The 11,053-nt window shown below is 52.7% G+C and overlaps 1 protein-coding gene across 1 annotated transcript; it reads left to right on the top strand.

Moving 5' to 3' along the window:
• The first annotated feature begins 7,185 nt into the window (after positions 1-7,185).
• LOC310890636 (olfactory receptor 14J1-like) lies at positions 7,186-10,778 on the top strand. Its single transcript, XM_083852948.1, has one exon. It carries the CDS (start codon positions 8,528-8,530, stop codon positions 9,440-9,442), a length of 915 nt encoding a protein of 304 aa, XP_083709074.1. The 5' UTR covers positions 7,186-8,527; the 3' UTR covers positions 9,443-10,778.
• The last annotated feature ends 275 nt before the right edge of the window (positions 10,779-11,053 follow it).

The following is an 11,053-nucleotide window of genomic DNA, read 5'->3' as shown; positions in this document are numbered from 1 at the left end:
CAGCCAGAGACTTACCATGGGCAGGGCTGTGAAGGTTTCTCCTGCACTCAGCTCTCCTCTGCCCGCACCCTGAAGGCTGCCTGGAATCCCATTCTGCCTGGGTGCCTGCGGTCAGAGCCCCCAGCCCTGCTGCGCTGTGCACAGGAGCTGCTCCTGGGCACAGCTGTCTCTCTGCACCACGGCCCTCTTGCCACAAGCTCTCTCTGTCCCAGGAGCCCGGCCCAGCTCAGCACCAGACGCCCAGCCCAAGGCATTGGAATCCCCCCTCGCGGGGCTTTGGGGAGGAGCCCACGAACCTCAAGCACTGAGAGACAATTGAAGACATCTCTCCAGAAGTCCAAGTCAGAGGCAAGTTTCCTGCAGTGTCCCCCTGAGGGCCAGCACTGACACAGCCTCCCTTGGAGCTCGTTAGAGCAGAGCATTGGAGGCAGTGAGGACAAGGAGACAAAGGCAGTGTCAAGGTGACGCTGATGTCACTTTTCCAAACTGGATGTGTTTCACCAAGCACAAGGGCCAGGCCTTGACCGCCAGCCCCTGGGAAGGGAGATCCTTTCCCTTCACACACTGCTCAGGGCTCTTCATGGGGCAGGAGGAGATGGGGATGTGCATGGGCAAGTGCAGGAGAATGGTACGAGCCCTGCTTGGTTCATGGGTGGGGGCGAGGAGGCAATGAGGCCCTGGTGCTTTACCGATAAGCTGTCTCCTCCTAGGCCTCAGTGGCAGAGACAACAGCCAGAGCCATGGACACAAAGCCCTGGGTCCTGTTGGGACTTTCAGCCTTGGTAGAACCCTTGCTCTTCTCCACAACAGGCTGTCCTAAGGACTTCCAACCTGCACAACTTTGCCTGCTGTCTGTAGACCCTTACCTGTGTGGTGTCTCAGCGGATCTGAGCTGAGTGTGATAACTCAGATCTTCTTGGTGGCCATGCTCCTCGTAAGGCAGCTCTGTAGGAAGCTGGCCTGGTTCCTGGTGAGCAGCACCACTGCTCGTATGCCATAACTCATGGGGGATGTTCACGAGTCTATGGAGCTAGATGGGATCCCCCTCTTGGTACTGAGGGAGCTGGCAGAAGTGCTCACCAAGCCGCTTTCCATCATTTATCAACAGTCCTGGCTACCAGGGGTGTTCCCAGTCAACTGGTGACAAGGAAATATGATGCCCACCTACCAAATGGCTGGAAGGAGGATCTGGGGAACTACAGGCCTGTCAGTCTGACCAGTGACGGGGAAGTTCATGGAGCAGATTATCTTGAGTACCATCATGCAACACTTAGAAGACAACCAGGTGATCAGGCACAGTCAGGAGGGCTTTATCAAAGTCATGTCCTACTTGAGAAATCTAAACTCCTTCTATGTCAAAGTGATGCACTCAGTGGATGACGTAATGGCCGTGGATGTGGTTTATCTAGACCTCAGTAAGGATTCTGAAACTGTTTCCTACAGCATTCTCCCAGAGAAACTGGCTGCTCGAGGCTTGGACGGGTATCTGCTTCTTTGGATTAAAAAGTATCTGGGTGGCTGGGCCCAAAGAGTTGTGGTACATGGAGCTAAATGGAGTTGGAGGCCGTTCTGTAGTGGTGACCCCCAGGGCTCAGTTCTGGGGCCTGTTCCCTGGAATATTCTCATCAATGATCTGGACAAGGGGATTAAGTGCACCCTCAGTATGTTTGCAGACAACGCCAAGTTAGAAGTGAGTGTTGGTCTGCTGGACGGTAGGTGGGCTCTGCAGAGGGTCCTAGATAGGCTGGACTCATGGGCCAAGGCCAAATCTATGAAGTTCAACAAGGCCAAGTGCTGGATCCTACTTTTGGAGCACGACAACCCCATGCAATGCTGGGGAATGGTGCATGAAATGCTGCCCATCGGAAAGGGACTTGGGGGTATTGGTGGATAGTCGGCTGAATAGGAGCCAGCAGGGTGCTCAGGTGGCCAAGCAGGCCAACAGCATCCGGGCTTGTACCAGGAATGGTGTGGTCAGCAGGAGTAGGGAAGTGATTGTGCCTCTCTACTCAGCCCTGGTGAGGCCACACGTCAGGTATTGTGTTTAGCTGTGGGGCCCCCAGCATAAGAAGGACACGGATCTATTCAAATGAATCCAGAGGAGGGCCACGAGGATGATCAAGGGGCTGGAGCACCTCTCCTCTGAAGACAGGCTGTGGGATTTGGTGTTGTTCAGCCTAGAGAAAAGAAGGCTCTGGCGAGACCTTATGGCGGCCTTCTAATACCTAAAGGGGGCTGTAGAAAAGCTGGGGAGGGGCTCTTCATCAACTAGTGTAGTGATAGGAATAGGGGAAATGGTTTTACATTGAAAGAGGGTAGGTTTAGATTAGATATTAGAAAGAAGTTCTTTACTCAGAGGGTGGTGAGGCACTGGAACAGGCTGCCCAGAGATGTTGTGGATCCCCCCTCACTGGAAGTTTTGAAGGCCAGCTTGGATGGGGCTTTCAGCAACCTGGTCTAGTGGAAGGTGTCTCTGTCCACGGCAGAGGGGTTGGAATTTTAGGATCTTTAAGGTCCTTTCCTACCCAAACTACTCTGTGATTCGCTGATTCTGTAAATCCAAAACACAGCACCACACAAGCTCCTAGGAAGAAAAATTAAGTCTATCCCAGCTAAAACTCAGACTATATCCACCCCTTACTCCATACCATTGTTCCTATGTCATGCTCAGGTCTGACACTTTCTAAATAACTATCACCGCTTTTCCTCTCTTTTGATATATGCACAGAGATATCTTGCCCTTAGTCTATTTGTGTCCTGGTTTTGGTTAGGATTGAGTTAATTTCCATCCTAGTATCATAGAAGCGTAGAATGGCTTGTGTTGGAAGGGACCTTAAAGATCATCTAACTGAACTCCCCCCAGATTCCACCCACTAGATCAGGTTGGCCAAGGCCTCATCCAGCCTGGCCTCGAAGACCTCCAGGGATGGGGCATCCACAGCTTCTCTGAGGAACCTGTTCCAGTACCTCACTACCCTTACAGCGAAGATTTTCCTCCTAATGTCTAGTCTAAATCTCCTCTCTTTTAGTTTAGACGACATCCTCCTGTCATTATCTACCCGAGTAGTAAAGAGTCCTTCTCCATTGTTTTTAAAAGACCCCTTTAAGGATTGAAAAGCTGCAAGGAGGTGTCCCTGGAGCCTTCTCTTCTCCAGGCTGAACAAACCTAACTCCTTCAGCCTGTCTTCACAGGCGAGGTGCTCCAGCCCTCTGATCATCTTTGGAGCCCTCCTCTAGATTTGCTGTAGGAGGTCCACATCCTTCTTGTGCTGGTGGCCCCAAACCTGGACACAGTACTCTAGGTGAGGCCTCACAAGGGGAGAGCAGAGGGGGAAAATCACCTCCCGCCACCTACTGCCCACTCCTCTCTTCATGCAGCCCAGGATGCACTTGGCCTCCTGGACTGTATGTGCTCACTGCTGGGTCAAGTTGAGCATTTCATCCAGCAGAACCCCCAAGTCCTTCTCTGCAGGGCTGCTCTCAATGAGTTCTTCTCCCAGCCTATCCCCATGTCTGGGATTTCCCTGGCCCACGTGCAGCACCTTGCACTTGGACTTCTTGACCCTCCTTAGGTTCACATGGGCACAAATTTCAAGCTTGTCCAGGACCCTTTGGATGGCACCCCTTCCTCTGTTGCATCAACTACACCCCTCAGCTTGGTGTCATCTGCACACTAGCTGAGGGTACACTCTACCCCACTGTCCCTGTCATTGATAAAGATATTAAACAGTACCCGTCTCAGGATAGACCCCTGAGGGACACCACTCATCACCAGCCTCCACTTGGACATAGAGCCGTTGACCATCGCTCTCTGGGTGTGACCTTCAAGCCCACTCCTTATCCACTCAATGCTCCACCCATCAAATGTGTATCTCTCCAATTTGGAGACCAGGATGTCATGTGGGACCGTGTCAAAGGTCTTACAGAAGTCCAAGTAGATGACATCGGTCGGTCTTCCCTTGTTGTCTGATGTGGTCACTCCATTGTAGAAAGCCACCAGATTGGTCCAGTACAACTTACCCCTTTGGTGAAGCCAAGCTGGCTTTCTTGGATCACCTCTTTGTCTTGCATGTGCCTGACATTGATTCCAGGAGGATCTTTTCCATGATCTTGCCAGGCACTGAGGTGAGGCTCACTGTTCTGGAGTTCCTTGGGTCCTCCTTTCTACCCTTTTTAGAAATGGGAGTGATATTTCCCTTTTTCCAGTCACCAGGGACTTCACCCGACTGCCAGGACTCTTCAGATATGATGGAGAGAGGCTTGGCAACTATATCAGCCAGTTCCCTTAGGACCCTGGGATGCAAGTCATCAGGCCCCATAGACTTGTACTTGTTGAGTTTCATCAGGTGTTCCCAAACCTGCTCTTCACTTCCAGCAGGTGGGACTTTGCCCCCCAGCCTCCATCTGTGGGTTCAGGGAAATGAAAGACTTGGGAAGCCTGACTGGCAGGGAAGACTGAGGAGAAGATGTTGCTGAGTCCCTCAGCCTTCTCCATGTCTGTCATTACCAGTTCACCCTTGTCATCCATCGGAGGGGGAACACTCTCTTTGCCCTTTCTTTTCTGAGCAATGTATCTACAAAATCTCTTCCTGTTATTCCTTGCTTCACTCGATAAGCTAAGTTCCATCTGTGCCTTGGCTTTCCTTATTGCATCTCTGCACATCCAACGCTGAAACATGCATGAGAAAAAAAGTAACCCTGGATCCATAGAAGCCATTTGGGAAACAAATTTATAGGTAGGAAGTGTGATTCTGTGGAGGTGCAGAGCTGATGGGCCCATTGTTCATGATGCTCCTAAAGACCTTTTTGTCCTTTTCCCTCCTGACTACACCGCCACTTCCTTCTCAGGAATGGAGTAGCCAACAGAGGTGAGACAGATACTCTGAGGTCAGGAATGTCATCAGAAAGCTGATCCCAGTAAGATATGGGGAGGTAAGGAGTAGCCTGGACACGAGAGATGGGAAATTTTGGGGCGGGAAGAGGAGCATGGCCAGCTGAAATAAGAGGGTTCATGTAATGTCGAAGCTGTGGAAACAGTGACTTAAAACAGTCATGTGTGGCCCTTACCTTATTTTAACCAGTAGTTTTAATCCCTAAAACTAAATGCTACTCCAACACTCTGACAGGAATCCCCTACTCTAATGCTTGAACTCAAAGTATCCCTTGAAGCAAAACTCACCCATAGCCCCTTTCCCTTCCCGTTACTCTCTTGCTCACCCTAATCCCTTCCCTTGACACTAGCATTAAAATGCTATATTGAGGCCTAGACAAGTTCTTGGCAGACCTACAAAGACCCTAAACCAGAGAGCTTTCCCATAGCCTAACCACAGAAGAAGACCAAACCTTCCCATTAAACCTTTATTTACTCTCTGACCCACAAAGGTGAGCCTTATTCCCGTGGGGACGAGAAAGTGGTCAGCTCTGCCTCAGGATCTCCTGCCCCAGCAGGGGGAATGCGACTGGGGCAGTGACTGGGAGGTCACTTCTGTCTCTGCAGCTGATAGGGCAGCAGCAGGAACGTGTCACGCAAAGGGACTGTGAGGTCCCTTGTGTCTGGAGGTGGCACGTCACCCTTGGCTTCTCCCTGGGATGTGCACTTTGGGGCTGACATCTGCCAGTGGCCCTGCTAGGCCAGCAGAAGGCCCCTGCTTGGCATGCTGCCTGTGGGATCCCCTCTGCCTCCATCCCCAGGAGGACCCAGACACAAAGAAGGCCCGCAGAGGGCTTGTCCTGTCCCTTCTGCTTGAGTCCAGGACTGGACAGCAGGAGGCACAAGGCTTGGCTGTGTCTAGCCAAGAAGCTGCAAGGCCAGCAGCAGGCCCAGGCCTTGGGAGATGCTGCTGAGGTGACGTCTGTCTGCTTGGCTGACAGGCTGCAAGGAGCCTGATGGGTTGGGATGCCTACTTCAGGAGTGGTTTCCACCCTGATGGAGCTTTCTTTGGTAGTAGGAAAGAGCAGGAAAGAAAAAAGTGCCACAGAATTCACTTAGGAAAAATAGCACGGGCCATGACGAAGAAGAAAAGTCCACGGGAACAATTGGTCTTGCTGCCAAAGCCTGAGGCAAAGAAGAGATTAAGTGCCTCAGCCTTTACCTCATCTCTTGTCACCAGGTTTCTCCCACATCCAGTAAAGGATGACGAATATCCGTAATCCTCCTTTATTAAAATATTTATATAAACATCTTTTTTTTGTTGTTGTTGTTATTTTTGTCTTTGACAGCAATAGATGGAATGAGCTCTAGCAGGGCTTTGGCCCTTCTAATTTTGACCTGCACAGCCCCATAACATTCAGGACACAGCTCGAGACAAACTGACAGCATGAATGAGAAGGACGCACAGAAGAGGTGGAACCTGGCAGCCTTCTGTCCCCGGCCTTTCTGTGACTCTGTGCTGCAATTCCATTCAGCTGGTTACTCCTGTATTATCCAAACTTCCCTGCAGCTCCTGATGCTGCTTGTCAGAGATAGCACAATCACAGGAAGGTTGAACTGTTTGTCTGCAGACAAGAAAAGCTGACAAAATGCAGCATCTGTCCAGGGGAACCTTGAGAAACTGCAGGATTGGCCTACAGAAACCTCTTGACCTTTACAAGGAGAAGAGCCCAGTCCTGCAGCAGAGGAAGAGGAACCGCACACATCAGGGCAGACTGGGACCCTGCTGAGTGAGCAGTGCCCAGGAGGAAAAGGGCCTGGGCACCATGAGGGATGCCATACAAGCAGTGGTGCTGCTCACCAGGAACCAGGCCAGCTTCCTACAAAGCTGCCTTATGAGGAGCATGGCCACCAAGAAGATCTGAGGTATCAGACTCAGCTCAGATCCTGTGAGATACCACATGGACAAGGGTCTAGAGCCAGCAGGAAAAGAGGTACAGGTGTGGGAGTCCCTAAGACAGCCTGGTGTGGAGAGGATCAAGGGTTCTACCAAGGTTGAAAGTCCCAACAGGACCCAGGGCTTTGTGTCCATGGCTCTGGCTGTTGTCTCTGCCACTGAGGCCGAGGAGGAGACAGCTTCTCGGTAAAGCACCAGGGCCTCATTGCCTCCTCGCCCCCACCCATGAACCAGGCAGGGCTCGTACCATTCTCCTGCACTTGCCCATGCACATCCCCATCTCCTCCTGCCCCACGAAGAGCCCTGAGCAGTGTGTGAAGGGAAAAGATCTCCCTTCCCAGGGGCTGGGGGTCAAGGCCTGGTCCTTGTGCTTGGTGACACACATCCAGTTTTCCTACTCATCAGGGTCACCTTCACACTGCCTTTGTCTCCTTGTCCTCCCTGCCTCCAATGCTCTGCTCTAACGAGCTCCAAGGGAGGCTGTGTCAGTGCTGGCCCTCAGGGGGACACTGCAGGAAACTTGCCTCTGACTTGGACTTGTTGAGAGATGTCTTCAATTGTCTCTCAGTGCCTGAGGTTCGTGGGCTCCTCCCCAAAGCCCCCCGAGGGGGGATTCCAATGCCTTGGGCTGGGCGTCTGCTGCTGAGCTGGGCCGGGCTCGTGGGACAGAGAGAGCTCGTGGCAAGAGGGCCCTGGTGCAGAGAGACAGCTGTGCCCAGGAGCAGCTCCTGTGCACAGCGCAGCAGGGCTGGGGGCTCTGACCGCAGCTGGCACGGGGACAGGAGAGAAGGAGAGAGGGCTTGGAGGCAGTGAGGAGCGCAGCAACAGAGGGCAGCGTGTGGCAGGACAGATCTGCAGGCCCTTGGCACCGTGAGTCTCTGGCAGCAGAACAGGTAAATGGGATTTCCAAAGAGTTTTTCTGAAGCCAAAACATCTCATGGCAGATTACCTCTTAGACGATAGATCCCTCTGTTTCTCCAGTATGAGGTAGACGCTGCCATTCCTGCTGGCTTCTCCACCTGGCCGTGCTGCTGCTGCTCTTGTTCCCAGGCTGCCTGGGGATGGGGGTTTCACCTGCCCATGGAGTGAGTCCTCGGGGTGCTTGGGGGACGGGGAGTACGGGGACAGGGTTAGGGGTCTGGAGGTGGGCAATTTGAGCCCTGATTCAGCAGTGTCCTGGTTCTTTGCAGGTGAACATGTAGTTATCCCGCCGCTCATAGACATGCCAGCAGAAGAGACCAGCCTTTTTTGACAGACTGGCTGTCCCCTCGGAAGGGCAGTCTGCACTAAAGGGACAGTCCCTTTGTATCTGAGGATCGACAAGGTTTCACTTGGAGTGCAGAAGGAAAGAAAATATAAAAGAAAAAAGAAACAGAAATTCTAACAGCCCTGCTATGCAGTTGGGTGAATTTGGAACAGCAATGTGGATAATCACTTGATATCAGGAGTGAATTTAATCAGGGATTAACACATGTTCCCCTTTCCTTATTGTTATAGGTGAGGACTGATTACTACTTTAACCACAGCAAAGTCCCCTTTTTCCAGGGACACCCTCAGTCAGTGTCAGTCAAAACTCATGAAAGGGACCTGACCGAAGTCTGCTTGAGAGGACAAAATGGAATTAGTTATTTTCAGGTAATTCTGTACTATCTTACTGTGCTTTTGCTCCTTGGGCAGGACCCCATGCCCAGAAGCAGGAAATGGCCAACAGCAGCTCTGTGAGCGAGTTCCTCCTGCTGGCATTCGCAGACACGCGCGAGCTGCAGCTCCTGCACTTCGGGCTCTTCCTGGGCATCTACCTGGCTGCCCTCCTGGGCAACGGCCTCATCCTCACCGCCGCAGCCTGCGACCACCGCCTCCACACCCCCATGTACTTCTTCCTCCTCAACCTCGCCCTCCTCGACGTGGGATCCATCTCCACCACTCTGCCCAAAGCCATGGCCAATGTCCTCTGGGACACCAGGGCCATCTCCTATCAAGGGTGTGTTGCACAGGTCTTTCTGTTTGTCTTCTTGATTGTGTCAGAATTTTATGTTCTCACGGTCATGTCCTACGACCGCTATGTTGCCATCTGCAAGCCCCTGCACTACGGGAGCCTCGTGGGCAGCAGAGCTTGTGCCCAGATGGCAGCAGCTGCCTGGGGCGGTGGCTTTCTCAATGCTGTCCTGCACACGGCCACTACATTTTCCCTGCCCCTCTGCCAAGGCAATGCTGTGGACCAGTTCTTCTGTGAAATCCCCCAGATCCTCAAGCTCTCCTGCTCGGATGCCTACCTCAGGGAAGTTGGGGCACTTGTCTTTACTCTTTCCTTAGTGTTTCTTTGTTTTATTTACATTGACCTGTCCTATGTGCAGATTTTCAGGGCAGTGCTGAGGATGCCCTCTGAGCAGGGCCGGCACAAACTCTTTTCAATGTGCCTCCCCCACCTGGCTGTGGTCTCCTTGTTTGTCAGCACTGCCATGTTTGCCTACCTGAAGCCCCCCTCCATCTCTTCCCCATCCCTGAACCTGGTGTTTGCATTTTTGTACTCGGTGGTGCCTCCAGCAGTGAACCCCCTCATCTACAGCATGAGAAACCAGGAACTGAGAAATGCACTAAGGAAATTACTTTCATAGATACTCCTGAAGCATCAGTAATATCCTCCCCATCCTAACACTACTGAGAGAATTTCTCACAAAATGTTTTCTGAAATTGTTTTGTCTTATTTTTAAAATGTGTGATTATAATATTTTATTTTAAGAAAATTTCTTCTTATCCTCCTACCTGGTAATTTTAATTTTTACCCAGTCATCTAGTCTACTTTGAGAATCAAAATTCCTGTGTAGATGAAGACAATAAAGAAGCCATGAGATATTCAAAGCTCTCAGATCCCATCTCATTCTCTCAACGGAGAAGGGTCTCAGGGCCAAAAGCCCTGCTGTCACATTTAGGAACAGCCCTGGTGGCCCTTGGGGCTGCCCATCACTGCTCAGTGGGGCAATCTGGAGCTTCATGGAGAGGAATCTGGAGCTGCTCTGTGCCTGGGCCAGGCCTCTTGTGCTGGTCTGGGGAGCGGGGCTGGCCCTGCGGGGCACAGGCACTCTGTGCTGGGGATGTCCCAGGCAGGAGAGCAGGGCTCCTGCAGCTTCACGGCCCTCCATCTCGTGAGCCGTGGCTGGCCCCAGCGCGGGGGCTGCTGGGGAGGCCCAGAGCCGCCTTTGTGCCAGCAGCTGCGGTGCCTTGCGAGGGGCTGGGGCTGTGCTGGCCGTGCCCAGAGCCCTGCAGCAGCCTGCGGTGGGCACTGGCCTGGGGCCAGCCCAGCCTGGGCTGCTGGGCTGGGGAGAGGTCCGGGAGGTGGGGAGAGGTGGGCAGGGGCTGGGCTGGGCTGGGCAGTGCCCAGCAGAGGGCAGCAGCAGCGTCAGGGAGCGGTGGCAGCATGCAGGGGAGGGCTCCCAGCAGGGCTTGGTGCTGCAGAGCCAGGGCTGGGGAAGGGAGCCCAGAGCTGCAGGGGCAGGGGACACGAGGCCGCTCGGGGCCCTTGCTGGCCTGGGCAGAGCAGGAAGGGGGCCCAGGGCATTCGTCCCCTCACCGCAGCCTGCCACGACCTTCACGGCGGTTGTGGAGCATCTAGGGCCAGGCTGTGCCCCGTGGTGCGCAGGGAGAGGGCAAAGCCTCTCTGAAAAAGAGGCTGAAACTGAAAAAGGTCCCTCCGCTGCCCCGTGGTGTGACAGGGCCAGGGTGGGACACGTTACCTTTATTTGATGTAGTTCTTGTGTAATTTGCATTGGTGATGGCACAAAAAGACAGCTCCTTCACCAGTGATGTACATCCTTCTTCATGTTAGGACACAACTCAACGTCCTTCACTCTGCTTTATCTCACGGATGAACTGGATTAGGTCTCCTTGATTATTCTGAGGCACAATGCAGTGCTTTTTGCCTTCTGACACTCCAGCACAGTATGTGTGACTTTCCCTTACTCTGCGCATTGACCTGACGGGTCATTTCACATTTTTCGATTTCAAAACCCTAGTTGGACAGGGACCATTTCCCCAAAATGACACAAGCTGATGGGTTCTGCCTCAGCAATTTGAAGCGTGCTATGCTTCAGTTTTTCAGCCTGTGTTTGCTAGAGATGACCCAGGAAGGGAAACGGATGTTCAAGTGTCTCATAGGAATAAGGAAGAGTATCATGGGATTCCAATGGCCATTTCAAATCTAGGTCTATCCCAGGAACCCACAGAAGAAG

This window comes from Anser anser (assembly GCF_964211835.1).
Source record: "Anser anser genome assembly, contig: HAP1_SCAFFOLD_32, whole genome shotgun sequence".
Taxonomy (NCBI): Eukaryota; Metazoa; Chordata; class Aves; order Anseriformes; family Anatidae; genus Anser; species Anser anser.
The sequence above is the reverse complement of the archived record's forward strand: the minus strand, read 5'-3'. Positions and strand labels throughout refer to the sequence as shown.